Source organism: Oncorhynchus mykiss, chromosome 8, assembly GCF_013265735.2.
Source record: "Oncorhynchus mykiss isolate Arlee chromosome 8, USDA_OmykA_1.1, whole genome shotgun sequence".
In the NCBI taxonomy this organism is placed as follows: Eukaryota; Metazoa; Chordata; class Actinopteri; order Salmoniformes; family Salmonidae; genus Oncorhynchus; species Oncorhynchus mykiss.
The window spans coordinates 55,750,073-55,769,425 of record NC_048572.1 but is presented as its reverse complement, the minus strand read 5'-3'; the positions used below and the strand labels follow the sequence as shown (position 1 = coordinate 55,769,425).

At 42.7% G+C, this 19,353-nt stretch overlaps 1 protein-coding gene across 3 annotated transcripts in view; it reads left to right on the top strand.

The window, feature by feature from the left end:
• The first annotated feature begins 5,372 nt into the window (after positions 1-5,372).
• The window catches only part of LOC110530174 (glycogen debranching enzyme), a 33,620-nt gene continuing 19,639 nt past the window's right edge, over positions 5,373-19,353 (top strand). For 2 of the 3 annotated variants that reach the window (XM_021613037.2, XM_021613036.2), the window contains exons 1-8: positions 5,373-5,439; positions 8,198-8,356; positions 14,573-14,783; positions 14,906-15,075; positions 15,681-15,884; positions 17,716-17,897; positions 18,188-18,299; positions 18,872-18,998. In XM_021613037.2, coding sequence (XP_021468712.2) covers positions 8,272-8,356; positions 14,573-14,783; positions 14,906-15,075; positions 15,681-15,884; positions 17,716-17,897; positions 18,188-18,299; positions 18,872-18,998 — 1,091 coding nt within the window. In that variant the 5' untranslated portion in view covers positions 5,373-5,439; positions 8,198-8,271. Of the gene's footprint in view, positions 5,440-5,504; positions 5,523-8,197; positions 8,357-14,572; positions 14,784-14,905; positions 15,076-15,680; positions 15,885-17,715; positions 17,898-18,187; positions 18,300-18,871; positions 18,999-19,353 lie in introns of those variants that run through there. The other variant, XM_036985738.1, reaches the window with a different exon arrangement.

The window sequence follows — 19,353 nt, the reverse complement described above, 5'->3', positions numbered from 1 at the left end:
GAGCGTGTCACCAGTCCGGTGCAAACTGTGCCGGTCCCACGCATCAGGCCTCCAGGGTTCACAGTCCAGAGCCTCCGGCGAGGGTTCCCAGTCCAGAGCCTCCGGCGAAGGTTCCCAGTCCAGAGCCTCCAGCGAGGGTTCCCAGTCCAGAGCCTCCAGCAAGGGTTCGCAGTCCAGAGCCTCTGGCGACGGTTCGCAGTCCAGAGCCTCCGGTGACGGTTCCCAGTCCAGAGCCTCTGGCAAAGGTCCGCAGCCCGGAACCTCCAGCAACGGTTCGCAGTCCGGAGCCTCCAATGAGGATCCATGGCCAGGAGCCTCCAATGAGGATCCATGGCCCGGAGCCTCCAGTGATGATCCATGGCCCGGAGCCTCCAGTGATGATCCATGGCCCGGAGCCTCCAGTGACGATCCAGGGCCCAGAGCCTCCAGTGACGATCCACATTCCGGTTCCTCCGGCGACAATCTACGGTCCGAAGTCCCCGACGACGATCCACGGTCCGGAGCTTTCGGCGACGATATACGGTCCGGAGTCCCCGGCGATGATCTACGGTCCGGAGTTCCCGGTGACAATCCACGGTCCGGTTCCTCCGGCGACAATCCACGGTCCGGTTCCTCCGGCGACGATCCACGGTCCGGAGCTTCCGACGACGATCCACGGTCCGGAGCTTCCGACGACGATCCACGGTCCAGAGCTTCCGACGACGATCCCCGCACCAGAGTCGCCACCTAAGCTGGCGGATCCGCAAGCGGAGCGGGGTTTACGTCCCGCACCGGAGCCGCCACCGAGGCTAGATGTCCACCCGGACCCTCCCCTATAGAGTCAGGTTTTGCGGCTGGAGTCCGCACCTTTGGGGGGAGTACTGACCTTAGAGAGCCTTTTATTCTCTATTTTGGTTAGGTTAGGGTGTGACTAAGGTGGGTAGTCTAGTTTTTTCATTTCTATGTTGGCCTGGTATGGTTCCCAATCAGAGACAGCTGTCTATCGTTGTCTCTGATTGGGGATCATATTTAGACAGCCTTTTTTATTAATCATGTGGAACTCTAAGTACGCTGCGTCTTGGTCCATTAATTCAGACGATTGTGACAACAGTCTACTGTGCTGTATTTATAATGACATGTTCACTTATGAAAATCTATTAGTCTAGACACTGATGATGTTATTTTATTTATTCAACCTGGTAAATTGACTGAGAACACATTCTAATTTACAGCAATGACCCTGGGAATAGTTAACAGAGAGAAGAATGAACTAATTGAAAGCTGGGGATGATTAAGTGTCCATCGGGGTATGAGGGTGTCACGTGTGATCCCTCTCCAGCCTCTAGGTCACCAGGCTGCTCATTATGGTGCACACCTGTCACCATCATAATGCGCACCTGAGTGTCATCAAACTCACCTGGACTCCATCACTTCCCTGATTACCTTCCCTATATATGTCACTCCCTTTGGTTCCTTCCCCAAGCGTTATTGTTTCTGTTTCTGTGTCATGTCTGTGCGTTGTTCGTGTGTTCTTGGTTTGTATTATGTTACATTTATTTATTAAAACACTCACTCCTTGAACTTGCTTCCCGACTCTCAGCGCACATCGTTACAGAATGATGCCTCACCCAAGGGAATCATCAGGGAGTGTTTTTATTTAAGTATTATATTTATTTAATTAATATAATAATATGTGTGTATTTATTTATTTTTTATTTTTTTGGTGGGAATGACGTCAGGTCCGTGAGCCCCTACAGCCTCTCATGCCTCAGACAGTTCGCCAGGCTCCCCTGCCTCCGCCGGCTCGTCGGGCTTTCATGCCTTCGCCAGATAGCTAGGCTCCCCTGCTTCCACCAGCTCATCAGGCTCTCATGCGTCAGCCGGATCGACAGGCTCCCCTGCCTCAGCTGGTCAGGATCCCACGCATCAGCAGGGGTGACCGGTTCGCTCCTGATCCTCAAGATCGTCCCTTTAGTTGGCGTCCTGCGGCTGGAGCCAACCGCGTCGGGGAGGGGGTACTGTCTCGTGTGCTCCTCTCTGGCCTCTAGGTCACCAGGCTGCTGGTTATGGCGCACACCTGTCACCAACGTTACGCAGACCTTGGTTCATTCCTCTCCCTGGTAAAACTCACCTGGACTCCATCACTTCCCTGATTACCTTCCCTATACAGCTTAAGTCGGAAGTTTTCATACACCTTAGCCAAATACATTTAAACTCAGTTTTTCACAATTCCTGACATTTAATCCGATTATAAATTCCCTGTCTTAGGTCAGTTAGGATCACCACTTTATTTTAAGAATGTGAAACGTCTGAATAATAGTAGAGTGATTTATTTCAGCTTTTATTTCTTTCATCACATTCTCAGTGGGTCAGAAGTTTACATACATTCAATTAGTATTTGGTAGCATTGCCTTTAAATTGTTTAACTTGGGTCAAACGTTTCGGTTAGCCTTGCACAAGTTTCCCACAATAAGTTGGGTGAATTTTGGCCCATTCCTCCTGACAGAGCTGGTGTATCTCAGTCAGGTTTGTAGGCTTCCTTGCTCACACACGCTTTTTCAGTTCTGCCCACACATTTTCTATAGGATTGAGGTCAGGCATTTGTGATGGCCAGTCCAATACCTTGACTTTGCGGTCCTTAAGCCATTTTGCCACAACTTTGGAAGTATGGTTGGGGCCATTGTCTACTTGGAAGACCCATTTGCGACCAAGCTTTAACTTCGTGACTGATGTCTTGAGATGTTGCTTCAATATATCCACATCATTTTCCTACATCATGATGCCATCTATTTTGTGAATTGCACCAGTCCCTCCTGCAGTAAAGCACCCCCACAACATGATGCTGCCACCCCCGTGCTTCACGGTTAGGATGGTGTTCTTTGGCTTGCAAGCCTCCCCCTTTTACCTCCAAACATAATTATGTTTGGTCAATATGGCCAAACAGTTCTATTTCTGTTTCATCAGGCCAGAGGACATTACTCCAAAAAGTACGATCTTTGTCCCCATGTGCAGTTGCAAACCATAGTCTGGCTTTTTAATGGCTGTTTTGGAGCAGTGGCTTCTTCTTTGCTGAGCGGCCTTTCAGGTTATGTCGATGTTTTACTGTGGATATAGATACTTTTGTACCTGTTTCCTCCAGCATCTTCACAAGGTCCGCTGCTGTTCTGTTATTGATTTGCACTTTTCGCACAAAAGTATGTTCATCTTTAGGGGACAGAACACATCTTCTTCCTGGGCGGTGTGACGGCTGCGTGGTCCCATGGTGTTTATACTTGCGTACTATTGTTTGTACAGATGAGCGTGGTACCTCCAGGCGTTTTGAAATTGCTCCCAAGGATGAACCAGACTTATGGAGGTTACAATTTTTTTTCTGAGGTCTTGGCTGATTTCTTTTGATTTTTCCCATGATGTCAAGCAAAGAGGCACTGAGTTTAAAGGTAGGCCTTGAAAGACATCGACAGGTACACCTCCAATTGATTTGTGTATGAAAACTTCTGACCCACTGGAATTGTGATATAGTGAATTATAAGTGAAATAATCTGTCTGTAAACAATTGTTGGCAAAATGACTTGTGTCATGCACAAAGTAGATGTCCTAACCGACTTGCCAAAACTATAGTTTGTTTACAAGAAATTTGTGGAGTGGTTGAAAACGAGTTTTACTGACTACAACCTAAGTGTATGTAAACTTCCGACTTCAACTATATATGTCACTCCCTTTGCTTCCTTCCCCAGGCGTTATTGTTTCTGTGTCTTGGCTGTGCGTTCGTATTTTCTTTTTTTATATTATGTTACGTTTATTTATTAAAACACTCACTCCCTGAACTTTCTTCCCAACTCTCAGTGCACATCGTTACAGAGGGCCAAATGTAGAATTTAGCCAGGATACCGGGGTTAACACCCCTACTCTTACAATAAGTGCCATGGGATCTTTAGTGACCACAGAGAGTCAGGACACCTGTTTAACATGCCATCTGAAAGACATGCCCTAAACAGGGCAATGTCCCCAGTCACTGCCCTGGGTGTTTGGGATTTTTCCTTTTCTTTTGACCAGAGGAAAGAGAGCCTCCTACTGGCCTTCCAACACCACTTCCATCAACTTCAGGTCTCCCATATAGAGACTGACCTGGACCAACCCTGCATAACTTCAGGGATAAGTCAGAAGTGGGATGCAGGGTGGCATGCTGCTGGGATGGGTATGAGTGGAAATGTGGAATGCTTGTATAGACTTCTCCTGCACTGACGGTGGCGCTAATGCCTATGATTGACAGTGAACATGCAGACAAGCATGCCCTGAAGAAGATTATATTTACACTCATTACATTGTTTACCAAGCAAACCACACCATACTGTGGGGCCTTTTATCAACTATCGACTGGGTTAGCCAGTTATCTGGATACATTGTAGCAGATGTAGTTAGATATAATGCACGTGAGAAGCCTTCCTCGTATTGTGGTCATTGTACTGTGTGCTGATCTACAGGAAACTGACAAAATAATGGAAACACCAACATAAAGTGTCTTAATAGGGCGTTGGGCCACCACGAGCTGCCAGAACAGCTTCAATGCACTTTAACATAGAATCTACAAGTGTCTGGAACCCTATTGGAGAGATGGGACACCATTCTTCCATGAAAAATTCCATGTTTATGGTGGTGGAAAATGAGAAATTCCAAATATCTGTATTTATCCAATCCTAACACTCAGCTCAGCTGATATACATAACACTATCAGTGTTTATAATACATATAATATATTATTTATATTTATGCACTGAATGATCGTAAGATCATAATCATACAATCCCAGTGTAAATATTACAAATTTACAAAAAACAAAACAACACTATAATTTACGTGATTGCAATGATTTTTTAAATAAAAAAACACATTTTGCATATAGCCTCATGTTAATTCAGTTCCTAAAATATATTAGTCTACCCCCGAGTACTGATTAGTTTTAGTAGAAAGGTGGAACGCTACAATAACATGGGATGTTAGTGTTTTATTGTATGGCTTACGTGGGGCAAAAACATTTTGTCCTATGATTACATACATCTTTATCAGTCTGTCAGGCAAAGTCAGCTCTAAGTCAAAATGGAAATGATCTTGTAGTATGAAAAGAGCTGCAGAAAATAGTACATATTTACTACGTGATTAAATAGACCGCACTATTGCGTAACACATGTCCCGTTCATGTAAAAGCAGCGCAGCTTTGTTTACGATTTTATCGTGTATCACTTCTTAGTTAGTGTTTTGCATTGCAACATTTGGTGATTAAGACGAATTGTGCTATGTAGTAACCCCAGATAAAGTTGCCAAACGGATAGAACTCGCACTGCATCTGTCTACAATAAATTATAATAATACAATCTTATATTCGTAAATGTACGGTAGTCGGGGTAAAGGTTCATGCAACATTGATACGTCCCCCTCAGATGCGAAGCCTCTTCTTCAAACTAGGTACAATTAAGCCTGTAAACTCTTATCTTTACAAGTGACACACAAGCGACTCTTCACGATGGTTTGAGTATTTGAAGTTGAATGTAAAAGATGCATAACGTTTGCTTTTTTGACAGTTTGTAAGCTAACCATAATGCTTCAACACTACTTGGTGTACTGTGTGCGCATCTTGCAGAGCCAGCTTGTTTTCGTCCCAGAACGACACATTGTTTACAAACGAAGCAAGTTGCCTGTTTGGTCCTTACATAAGGACAGACAGACTACACACGGTAGACCGAGCATTTAAAATAGTTCTGTTGGCCTTTTTAACCGACTAAATTCTCGACCTATGAGTTATGAGTTAAAGGGCAAGTCCACCACTTGTCAACCTCGTTTTCATCATCCCCACCACAATACCAGTGTCAGTATACGTGACAAAGGCGCATCTAACTTTTTGAGAAACAAATGAAAAGTTAAAAAGTTATACCTGATGACATGGTAGTTAATCTTTTTTTTTTTAAACAGTGACTTTTATACACTGAGATTCACAGTAACATAGGGAGCAAGAAAATACCGTTTGAAAATCAGTGTGTTACTTCTAATCCTACCCTGCAATGTCACAGAAAATATGTATTTTTACACAGATCATAGAAACGTGCTGGTTTCACATATGTAAACACTGGTTTGGTGCTGGACGTTATAAATATGATGTTGAAAAATGGCGGAATCTTAAATATGGACACATGCGCTGTGCAACATCAAGTAGGGAGGGGTATGTTGACAGTGTGTGTTGTATGCGAGAGAAGCCGTTGGATACTTGCAGTGAACTAAAATAACTTAACTTAATTCTTCCGAATTTAGTTGATATGGACCAAATTTAAACTGGATGTGGAAATACAGTACCAGTCAAATGTTTGGACACACCTACGTATTCAAGGGTTTTTCTTAGATTTTACTCTATTCTACATTGTAGAATAATAGTGAAAACATCAAAACTATGAAATAATACATATGGAATCATGTAGTAACCAAAAAAGTGTTAAACAAATCAAAACATATTTTATATTCTTCAAAGTAGCCACCCTTTGCCTTGATGAGAGCTTTGCACACTCTTGGCAATCTCTCAACCAGCTTCACCTGGAATTCCTACAGTCTTGAAGGAGACTGAGATATGCTGAGCACTTGCTGGCTGATTTTCTTTCACTCTGCAATCCAACTCATCCCAAACTATCTCAATTGGGTTGAGGTCGGGTGATTGTGGAGGCCAGGTCATCTGATGCAGCACTCCATCACTCTCCTTCTTGGTCAAATCGCTCTTACACAGACTGGAGGTGTGAATCGCTGCAGAATGCTGTGATAGCCATGTTGGTGTGTGCCAGCCAAGTGTGCCAGCCATCTTGTCTCACGGTGGGAACTACATATGCGGAGATCCTTTCACCTGCTCTGTGCTTCACAAAAACACAGTGGTTGGAACCAAAAATCTCAAATTTGGACTCATCAGACCAAAGGACAGATTTCCGTCTAATGTCCATTGTTCGTGTTTTTTGGCCCAAGCAAGTCTCTTCTTATTATTGGCATCCTTTAGTATTGGTTTCTTTGCAGCAATTCAACCATGAAGGCCTGATTCACGCAGTATCCTTTGAAAAGTTCATGTTGAGATGTGTTTGTTACTTGGAACTCTGTGAAGCATTTATTTGGGCTGCAATTTCTGAGGCTGGTAACTCTAATGAACTTATCCTCTGCAGCAGAGGTAACTCTGGGTCTTCTTTTCCTGTGGCGGTCCTCATGAGAGACAGTTTCATCATAGCACTTGGTTTTTGCAACTGCACTTTTTCCAGATTGACTGACCTTCATGTCTTAAAGTAATGATGGACTGTAATTTATCTTAGCTTATTTGAGCTGTTCTTGCCATATAACAGAATTGGTCTTTTACCAAATAGAGCTATCTTTTGTATACCAACCCTGCCTTGTCACAACACAACTGATTGGCTCAAACACATTTAGAAGGAAAGAAATTCCACAAATAAACTTTTAACAAGACACAGCTGCTAATTGAAATGCATTACCTCACGAGGCTGGTTGAGAGAATGCCAAGAGCTGTCATCAAAGCAAAGGGTGGCTACTTTGAAGAATCTCAAATATAAAATATATTTTGATTTGTTGAACACTTATTTTGGTTACTACATGATTCCATATGTGTTATTTCATAGGTTTGATGTATTTGCTATTATTCTACAATATAGAAAATTGTAAAACAATTTAAGAAACCCTTGAATGAGTAGATATGTCCAAACTTTTGACTGGTACTGTATGTTTTGATTTAGTTTGCACATGTTTTCCACTTTTGGATAAGGCTGACAGCTCCACTTCTAAGCACTTCACCTTTGTAGTGACTTTTTCAAATTACAAATGCATTGATCTTTAAGAACTTCATCCACTAGTCTAATTTGAACCACACCATGTGAGCTGTCACAATGTGTCAACAATATTGTGTTACAAACTGTAATGGGCTGCTGCTAAAATGTAACTATTTTTAGACAGCTGGAATAGAATTTATGATAATTGGTTCAATTTTCAACTGGTTGTGATGTAGTCATGCATATTCTGGGGAATAAGACTGGCCTCAAGACTGTACAACAGAAATTGAAAATGTTGAATGTTCAGAAATATATGTAGCTTATGTGGAGAGAGAAAGATGTGAGTCAAATGTCAATATGAATGTATTTGGAAACATGGGCTGATGGCTGGTGACACATGACTCTCTTTTTTTCCCCACAAGGGGGTCTCGAGAACTAAAATTCCAAAGCATCATCCCCTGTACAGTAAAGGGCGTCCTATATAGGGAAAGTCAAAATGTCCCTCCAGGCGAAACAAGTCAGAGTCCTGGTCCTCAGAGATATGGAACAGCTGGGAAGGACACTCTTCCGCCTGGACCAAGGTACCTGGACATTTTTCCCGTTTATGCATGGCTTAGGCTACCATGATATTGACTTATTGAGAATAAGAATAACGTGATATTTTAAGTGGTATTTAAATATGATACTGGTAGAAATATTTGCCAGTGTGCTATTTCTGTAGCTAGCCCATGGGCATTGGGGAGTGGTGTGGGTGCAGGCGGATATGTACACATGTCCTAGTCTTGTTGCGTTGCAGTTTTTTTTCTACGTTTTGTTGTTTTTGTGATGTGGGAGTTGTCTTTTAGTTTATTATAGTCCAAATTATGGCATGGATTCAGACACGTTTTAATCCTGTGTGATATCTGGTAACGTGAGACTATATTATGAGATATATCCAACATAGTTTGCTTCTTTAAGACAAGATTCTGATTTAGAGGATTTGAATAACCGCTTTCATTGTCGATTCTTTTCATAAACCACAGCTACAGATGCACAGCGAAAACTGGATTGAACAAGTAGAGATCCAGTATCACTCAGAATCTTCCAGTTGAGCAACTGTGCAGGCGCAACCACACTTGATAAGGCAGCTGCTGCTGAGCTTATTAGCAGTACCTATTTTCAGAGATCAGAAAGAATTTGTTTAGTTACATGCACACTATAATATGATTATTGTGAATAGTCAGATTAACATACAGTGAATTTCTGAAAGTATTCAGACCCCTTGACTTTTTCTACATTTTTGTTACATTACAACCATGTTCTAAAATGGATTACATTGTTTTTTTTCCCTCATCAATCTACACACAATACACCCATAATGACAAAGCAAAAAAAATTTTTTAGAAGTTTTTGCAAATGTATTAAAAACTGAAATATCACATTTACATAAGTATTCAGACCCTTTACTCAGTACTTTGTTGAAGCATATTTGGCAGAGATTACAGCCTCGAGTCTTCTTGGGTGTGACCCTACAAACTTGGCACATCTGCATTTGGGGAGTTTCCCCAGTCCTCTCTGCAGATACTCTCAAGCTCTGTCAGGTTGGATGGGGAGCGTCGCTGCACAGCTATTTTCCGGTCGTTCCAGAGATGTTCGATTGGGTTCAAGTCCGGGCTCTGGCTGGGCCGCTCAAGGACATTCAGAGACTTGTTCCGAAGCCACTCCTGCATTGTCTTGTCTGTGTGCTTAGGGTTGTTGTCCTGTTGGAAGGTGAACCTTTGCCCCAGTCTGATGTCCTGAGCGCTCTGGAGCAGGTTTTCATCAAGGATCTCTCTGTTCTTTGCTCCGTAAAGGCCGGATTGGTAGAGTGCTGCAGAGATGGTTGGCCTTCTGGAAGGTTCTCCTATCTCCATAGAGGAACTCTGGAGCTCTGTCAGAGTGACAATTGGGTTCTTTGTCACCTCCCTGACCAAGGCCCTTCTCCCCCAATATCTCAGTTTGGCCGGGCGGCCAGCTCTAGGATGAGTAATAGTTTGATTTAAATGTTTACATGCTTTGCAGAAATAACTATTTTCGTAATCATCCTTTTTTCATGGACACATCTGAAACCAGTCTACCTGTTTTGTTTCTTTAAACTTTTGGGGGAGGTAGATCAGCTTTAATATTGTAGATTGTGGCTTCCATCAATGTAATTGTCTGCATAATTTCCATTTTCCCATATTCTTTTAGTAAATATATACAGTACCAGTCAAAAGTTTAGACACACCTACTCATTCAAGGTTTTTCTTTATTTTTTTACTCTTTTCTACATCGTAAAATAATAGTGAAGACATCAAAACTATGAAATAACATATGGAATCATGTAGTAAACAAAGTGTTGAACACGTTTTTATATTTGAGATTCTTCAAAGTAGCCACCCTTTGCCTTGACAGCTTTGCACACTCTTGGCATTCTCTCAACCAACTTCACCTGGAATGTTTTTCCAATGTTTTTCCAAGTTTTTTTTTTTCTTAGTTAGTTTTTTTTCCCTTCACACTGTGGTCCTTCCCATCCCAAACGATCTCAATTGGGTTACGGTTGGGTTGTTGTGGAGGCCAGGTTATCTGATGCAGCACTCCATCACTCTCCTTCTTGGTCAAATAGCCCTTGCACAGACTGGAGGTGTGTTGAGTCATTGTCCTGTTGAAAAATGAAAGATAGTCCCACGAAGGGCAAACCAGATGGGATGGTGTATCGCTGCAGAATGCTGTGGTAGCCATGCTGGGTAAGTGTGCCTTGAATTCTAAATAAATCTCTGAGAGTATCACCAGCAAAGCACCCCCACACATTACACCTCCTCCTCCATGCTTCACGGTGGGAACCACACACGCGACTGCACTTGAAGAAACTTTCAAAGTTCTTGAAATGTTCTGGATTGACTGACCTTCATGTCTTAAATGAATGATGGAATGTGGTTTCTCTTTGCTTATTTGAGCTGTTCTTGCCATAATATGGACTTGGTCTTTTACCAAATAGGGATATCTTCTGTATTCTACCCCTACCTTGTCCCAACACATCTGATTGGCTCAAACGCATAAAGAAGGAAAGAAATTCCACAAATTAACTTTAACAAGGCACAGCTGTTAATTGAAATGCATGCCAGGTGACTCTCTCAACCAGATTCATGAGGTAATGCCAAGAGTGTGCAAAGCTGTCATTAAGGCAAAGGGTGGCTACTTTGAAGAATCTCAAAAATAAAATATATTTTGATTTGTTGAACACTTTTTTGTTACTGCATGATTCCATATGGGTTATTTCATAGTTTTGATGTCTTCACTATTATTCTACAATGTAGAATGGAGTCAAAATGATTTAAAAAACCTTGAATGAGTAGGTGTGTCCAAACTTTTGACTGGTATTGTATATAACATTCTATTGGTTGCAAGAATTTTATATAATAATTTAAATGGAAAAACTCTTAAGTTTTGAATCCAGAGCTGTTGTGTGTATCAGTTCATAAGCCATGTGCCATGGAATCGAAAATCTCTTCCCAACTGCAATCTAAGCTCAGCAATAAAAGAAACATCCATTTTTCAGGACCCTGTCTTTCGAAGATAATTATTAAAAATCCAAATAACTTCACAGATCTTCATTGTAAAGGGTTTCAACACTGTTTCCCATGCTTGTTCAATGAACCATAAACAATTAATGAACAAGCACCTGTGGAATGGTCGTTAAGACACTAACAGCTTACAGACGGTAGGCAATTAAGGTCACAGCTATGAAATCTTAGGACACTAAAGAAGCCTTTCTACTGACTCTGAAAAACACCAAAAGAATGATGCCCAAGGTCCCTGCTCATCTCCGTGAACGTGCCTTAGGCATGCTGCAAGGAGGTATGAGGACTACAGATGTGGACAGGGTAATAAATTGCAGTGTCCGTACTATGAGACGCCTAAGACAGCGCTACAGGGAGACAGGACAGACAGCTGATTGTCCTCGCAGTGGCAGACCACGTGTAACAACACCTGCAGGATCGGTACATCCGAACATCACACCTGCGGGACAGGTATAGGATGGCAACAACAACTGCCTGAGTTACACCAGGAATGTACAATTTCTCCATCAGTGCTCAGACTGTCCGCAATAGGCTGAGAGAGGCTGGACTGAGGGCTTGTAGGCCTGTTGTAAGGTAGGTCCTCACCAGACATCACCGACAACAACGTCGCCTATGGGCACAAACCCACCTTCGCTGGACCAGAGAGGACTGGCAAAAAGTGCTCTTCACTGACGAGTTTCGGTTTTGTCTCACCAGGGATGATGGTCGTATTCACGCTTATCGTCGAAGGAATGAGCGTTACACCGAGGCCTGTACTCTGGAGCGGGAATGATTTGGAGGTGGAAGGTCCGTCATGGTCTGGGGCGGTGTGTTACAGCATCATCAGACTGAGCTTGTTGTCATTGCAGGCAATCTCAACGCTGTGCGTTACAGGGAAGACATCCTCCTCCTTCATGTGGTACACTCCGTGCAGGTTCATCCTGACATGACCTTCCAGCATGACAATGCCACCAGCCATACTGCTCGTTTTGTGTGTGATTTCCTGCAAGACAGGAATGTCAGTGTTCTGCCATGGCCAGCAAAGAGCCCGGATCCCAATCCCTTTGAGCACGTCTGGGACCTGTTGGATCGGAGGGTGAGGACAAGGGCCATTCCCCCCAGAAATGTCCGGGAACTTGCAGGTGCCTTGGTGGAAGAGTGGGGTAACATCTCACAGCAAGAACTGACAAATCTGGTGCAGTCCACGAGGAGGAGATGCACTGCAGTACTTAATGCAGCTGGTGGCACACCAGATACTGACTGTTTATTTTGATTTTGACCCCCCTTTGTTAATGGACACATTATTCCAGTTCTGTTAGTCACATGTCTGTGGAACTTGTTCAGTTGATGTCTCAGTTGACGATCTTGTTATGTTCATACAAATATTTACACATGTTAAGTTTGAAAAATAAATGCAGTTGACAGTGAGAGGACATTTTTTTGCTGAGTTTATATGGCACAGCTGTCAATTTTTGGTCCTTAAATGAAACGTATATACTTTTTTATTAATCACAATTTTCTTTAGCCAGTTTTGGTCTTTAATGCAGGTCGGACAGACAAGTTCCTTACTTTCTCCCCCTTCCACTTGCCTCTTCTATTTTTGTGGTATTGCTGCAATTAGTTGGTTCTAATTCTGAGTAAAGCATTTCCATATATTTGTATTAGCTGCATGTGTGATATCACTCCACCAGTCCTATTTTATGATATAATTTACAAAGATCATACCTTTTTTATTTTTTATTCCCAAAATATAGTTTTTTTTTCATCAATTCGTATATTTGAGTTTAATCATAATATTTGTTGTAATATGTGTTCTGTCTTTTCTGATGGATTAAACTGAAATTGCAACCAACTTTATATGGCTTATTTTAAAAATAGCGATATTTTGGAGATTGTTTCCTTTTCAAATAACAAAGTGAGAGGTTGTAATCTGAATAAAGGGAAAAAGGCCAAGTATAACTTTTTGTATGACTGTGAGATGTTAAATGCTTTAATATTTAATAATATCTGCCCTCCAAAGTCGTGTTCATTATATAAATAGGCCCGTTTTATTTTATCTGGCTTGCCCTTCCAAATAAAATGACATATATTTTGCTCATAGAATTTACAAAACAAGCCATTTAGGTGTAAGCAAGCCCATAAGCATATAGGTAAACTGGGATATTGACTAAAGACTTAATGTAGTACGTAATATAGTAAGTAAACTTCTCATCATTTGGTTGTAATCCAGATAAGTTAGAAAAGTATCTAGATCCTCTATGAGGCTGTGGATGGATCCAAATTGTGGATTTAAAAGAAAACAGGAATCATCCGTGTACAATGACACCTTTTGTTTTTAAGCCACGGATTTCCAGGCCCTTGATATTGTTGTTGGATCTGATTTTAATGTAATCTGATTTAAGGTGTTGACGTGGCCTAATAATTTGAAAGTTTGCTCAGAAAACCATGTGTTTTAATCAACGTCTGTTTACTTCCGTTATGCCCGTACACACCGATTTAAGCTCAGCAGAGTAAGGTGTTTACATGACTAATGCCGTACTCGGCCTACTGCCACAATCAGTTTAATATAAAATGACTAGTGTGCATGTAAACGCACTAATTTGTTATCCCTATATCTAGCTGTTAGCTAATAACTAATAGTCTACATGGTATTTAGAAACCCTTTCTAACCCGTTCATAAAGAGTAGCAACATGGCAGGCTACCGTTGAATTCTCGCTAGCGGGCATCGTGTGACTACTAAAGACATTCTTCTATCCCCTTAACAGTGGCAACAGGGTTGGAGTGCTACGGTCTGGGTCAGGCATGGTGGCAACTAGACTTTAAGGGGTGGTGTCCACAGATTAGGCTAAATACGGGACTAAAAAGTCATCTCATTAGAGAGTCTCCATTGAAGATTCTTTTTTTTGTCCGGGACTAGGCTAAATATGTCTGGGGAAATTGGTCCCAAATTTGTTAGCTGGTTCATTAATAGCGATGTGCAAAATGTCCTGAATTAGTAAATAATTGTAAATTGGAAGGGATTGTATCAGTTAGTGGTGCATTCGAAAGCATGGGGGAAGGGGCGGCGTAACTCGATCCATGTGCCTTGTGCCATGCTTTTAGCTAGATCTGCCATTACAATCTGGGGATGTTACCTGAGTAATACCTGAGGACATATCTGTCGAGTTGTGTACTTGTATCATATGCTATGGAATGTATTGTATCCTCAGGCCTTGTTTGTACCATGTGTTTCTTCTAAGGCTTTGAGCTCCAGTTCCGTCTGGGCCCTACTCTCCAGGGGAAACATGTGCGCGTGCAGACTAACTACCCCGCCCCAGGGGAACACTTTGACCGTCACACCTTCCGGGCCCTGGACTGGCACAACCCCACGGGAAGAGAGGACGACTCTGACAAGTTCTGCTCCCTAGACCTACAGATCGCTGGATCGTACCAATACAACTTTGGTCACGGGTGAGACGCTATTGTGATACAGACGACATGTAGCATTCATATTCCATTTCTCTATGAGACACGGCATCACTAGGCAACTCATTGGAGCTTCATGTTTTAACTAAATATTCAACCCCCCCTAGCCACGAGGAGAAGTCAGGCGGTGGCTACGTGGTGGTGGACCCAGTGCTGCGTGCCGGAGCTGACAACCACCACGTCCATCTGGATTGTATCACCATCCAGACCTACCTGTCCAAATGCCTCGGGCACCTGGATGACTGGCCAGACAGACTGAGGGTGGCTAAGGAGTCTGGTGAGAGAGCAGGGGACAGGGGACAATCCTTATGCAAGCCTGCCTTTACCTGTTGTGTCCTTTTGAAGGCTGTCTAGTCTGTGTAGTGCTTTAATTGATCAACTAGTCGTCAACTAAATTAGGTGGGTCAGGTGTGTAATGCCTGCACACACGGCGGTCTTCCAGGATCATGAGCGAAGAATACTATTTTAGTGCATTGTCTCACCTGGAATTTTGAATCCCATGTAATCACAATGAACAGGGTTAGTCTAATTTCTTAGGTCACTTATGGACAACAGTGTAGTTCAAGGTCCCAAGCCAATGTTTACACTACATTTCACCTTGTCATTCTGCAATATCCCATTCTTGAAAGAGGGCTAGGTCAATCATTAACATGCTGACGGGTTACAAAATGCCTACATCTAGTAAGTGACAGAAGTAACATAAATGATGTCGTATGGTTGACAGTGTTCCCTGTGTCATTTGTATGGATCCAAACATGTATGTGAATAAAGAACATTCAGCTAATGTCTTCGAATATGTCTCAAAATATCTTGTAACATGTTATTTCTTATAGTACTCATTTATTACATTGTTGATTTTAAGATATTTTGTTTGTTTCCCAGGCTACAACATGATCCACTTTACGCCTCTGCAGACGCTCGGTAAATCCAGGTCCTGCTATTCTCTAGCTGACCAACTAAGCCTGAACCCAGAGTTTTCGCCACCGGGAAAGAACTACACCTGGACAGATGTGGGAGAGTTGGTGCAGAAACTGAAGAAAGAGTGGAACATGATCTGTATCACTGATGTGGTCTACAATCACACAGGTGTGTGTTTGCGGGAGAGCATGGACGTGTGTGTGTGTGTGGTGGTGGGATGGGGCGTGAACGTGGGTGTGCGTCTCCCTCTCCTTGGTTGAACGACTAGCTGCCCAGTAGATTACAGCAGTCTGTTACAATGAGGCCATAAGTAAAGAGCAGTTAGTTCAGGGGAAAAATAACCAGGGTTTGTCAGCGAGTCTCACAATTCACAGTTTAGTAGTCACCCCTAAGAGTCCTCTACATGTGTGGGGGGGGGGGGTTGTTATCTGTGTAGTGTCGTGTGTTGACTAAGTTGCCATAGCAGAACTCCTAATATCATAATATCACAATGCATACTGCATGCCTCTGACTGAATATAGACTAGGGAAAGGCCACTATTGAAAGGCCACAGTCGCAAAAAAAATGGTCCTAGGATCTAGTGCAAGCTTTAAGATGAGTGCCATGTTATAAATACCCTCCCTCGATAATTCTGCCATAACTTAGTTATGGGTGAACTTCAACCTAGCCACTGTGTGCAGCTCTGTAGTCAAGCTGTTTGCATAGCAGTTCAGGCAGACACTATGTGGAGTCTTTGTGACCAGCATGCTCAACTAAAAAGGGAGAATGAAATCATTGACTTATGCTCGAATTGATTAGATGTGTTTTGAATAGAACCTGCGTCAAAGGGACTCGTTGCCATTGGTTCAGAATTGGTTTCTTTTGTCCTAGTAGTTGAGTTGTTTTTCTATTGTCTACTTGTTCCTGTTTAGTGCAGTTACCCTTTTTGGTTTGCAAGTTTATCTAACGAGGGTCATTTATTATAGTGCAGTGTAGTTAGCCTGCTTCAAAAAAAACGAGATAAGGCTTAGAGAGTATAAAGGCTTGAAAACAGAATTCTCTGGCCCAGGCCCAGTATTGTAAAAGGTTGGATGGTCAGAGAAACCTTATCTCCATGGCAGCTTAAAGGCCATGTGCTAGCTGACACCCAACCTGGGCTGGCTACTGGTCTGCTCTGTGATCAGTGCAGCTCATGGTGAACCAATGGGTGTGCTCTGCTGTTCCCAGATGTAACATTACGAAATAGTTACCGTAGTTAGATTTCCCCTTTTCTGTCATATGTGCTCATATCATAAGCAGGCACACACTATGGTTAGAATGCTTTTCGTACTCACAACCCTGGCTCAAATCTTATCCAATGGTATTAACAGCTGTAATGGCTTCCAAAGGTGCTTCGAACAAGTATTAACTCTGGGGTGTGAAGACATACGCAATCAAGACAACTTTTACATTTTTAAAATTAATTTGGAAACATATCTATACTTTTTAACACTTTGGAAATGTGGAGTAGGTTGTGTACATTTGTAGAAAAAAAATGAAATGAATCCCCTTTTTTGAGGCTCCCGAGTGCCGCAGCGGTCTAAGGCATTGTATCTCAGTGCAAGATGCGCCACTACAGTTCCTGGTTCGAATCCAGGCTTGGGAGTCCCATAGGGTGGCGCACATTTGGCCCAGCGTCATCCGGGTTTGGCCGCGGTTGGCCGTCATTGTAAATAAGAATTTGTTCTTAACTGACTTGCCTAGTTTAATAAAGGTTAAATAATAAAAAAATATTTAATTTTAAGGCAGCAAAATGTGAAGACTGCATTTTAGTCATATGCCCAACGATTATCCTACCACTGACAGAAGGTTAGCTTTTACATCATCAGGGAGTGTCTGCGTAGGGAGAGTCCATTAACCTTCATTAACCTCTATATTAACCTCTTTAATATTCCTTGGCAAAAGGCCTCAATGTCCTCCATAACATTTAGGATGTCTGTGTGGTAACTCTTGCATTGTCCCCTTCCCCTTCCATGTGCAGCCACCAACAGCCCATGGATCAAGGAGCACCCTGAGTGTGGCTACAACCTGGTCAACTCCCCCCACCTGAGGCCAGCCTGGGTCCTGGACCGGGCCATATGGCACATGACCTGCAACATGGCTGATGCCAAGTACGCTGCTAACGGCCTTCCCGCCCAGGTCCAGAATGAGGGGCACCTCAATGTGAGTGTCTGAAGGTCACTTTCACAGCTAGGGTTGCAACATTCCCAGAAACTTCCTAAAATTCATTTTTTTTCTCCTGAAAATCCTCAAACCGGGAACTTACGGAAAGTTTATTGAGTTTTGTAACCCTCTGGGTCCAGAGTTTTTCCTGGTCATGCCATGATGTGGTCAGGAAAAACTCAAGGCCTTACACATATCACCTTATTGGCTTTGTCTCGATGAAATTGTGAGCTTCGTTTGTGAAGAGCTGAACCTTGAACCGTTTATATGTATATATTTCTCTCTCTCAGGCAATCCGCGATGTTCTGTGGGGGCAGGTCTTCCCCAAGATCAAGCTGTGGGAGTTCTTCCAGGTCAGAATCGAAAGCGCTGTGGAGGAGTTCAGGGACCTGCTTGCAGATGGTGAGAGCATTCAACTGAGCGCTGTATGTACTGTTCTGTCTTTCTGTTCATGACATCTGCTGTTCATTATAATAACTGGGATGTATTCAGAAAGAACCAAACAGATGCAAAGAGGCTGAAACAGGGAGGGACTTGTCCAATAAGAAACTCTCGCTTTCGTTGCAAAAAGTATTCCGCCGTGCACTAATGAATACACCTCTGTGTTATAAACCCCTAACGCCAGAGGGTTGTGCAAAAGAGTAACCGTCTCCCCTTCTCGTGAGCTCCACCTGTCCAAACAGTGACCGTGTATGGATTCACACGAGAAGTAGATCCAAGTCACAGTCAAACAGGCACCTTACCTCAATGAAAGTTTGTCCATGTCTGATGTGAAACAAAAGGAGTCAATAAAAAAGAAAAAACACATAAATGTTGTTGTTGAATTTATCGTTATCCAATTTTTATTTTAAGATGAATTTTGGCAGCTACAGTACATGCAACCTAATCCACCACCCTTGTCAATCAGAGAAATGATGTGTGTTGGTATTGATTCATTCATTGAATGGGTTGTGGTATTATGTGGTTGTAATCAGGAGAGAAACCAGACCAGAAGAAGACTGGGGGTAAACAGGGACTGAAGATCATTCAAGACCCCAAGTTCCGACGCTTCGGAAACGAAGTGGATATGGACTCTGCCCTGGAGACCTTTGTGCCTCACAGGTAAGTACATTGACATTCTAATTTCCTCAATGCTTTAGTTTGCAATTGACCCCAAACCTGGTGTGTGTTTGGTACTTTATAAAGCAGTGTCAAACCTATTTTACCACCTTGCCCCATGGGACCTCGTCTTCCACGAGGTAAGGAGTGACGGGCCGCACAATGTTTTTAAAACATTTCCTTGCCGGCAAAATGTGCAGAAAACAGTCCTCTACCTACAGTTTTGGGAATTTTCAATGCTCCCTGACTGTCTAGCTTTTGTTAGGGTGATTGTTAACAAGCTGGACAGAGTGAAGAGACTGTATAAATGTAGGTACGTTATCATGTCTACTCAGTTTCCATTTGATTTTAGTCATTT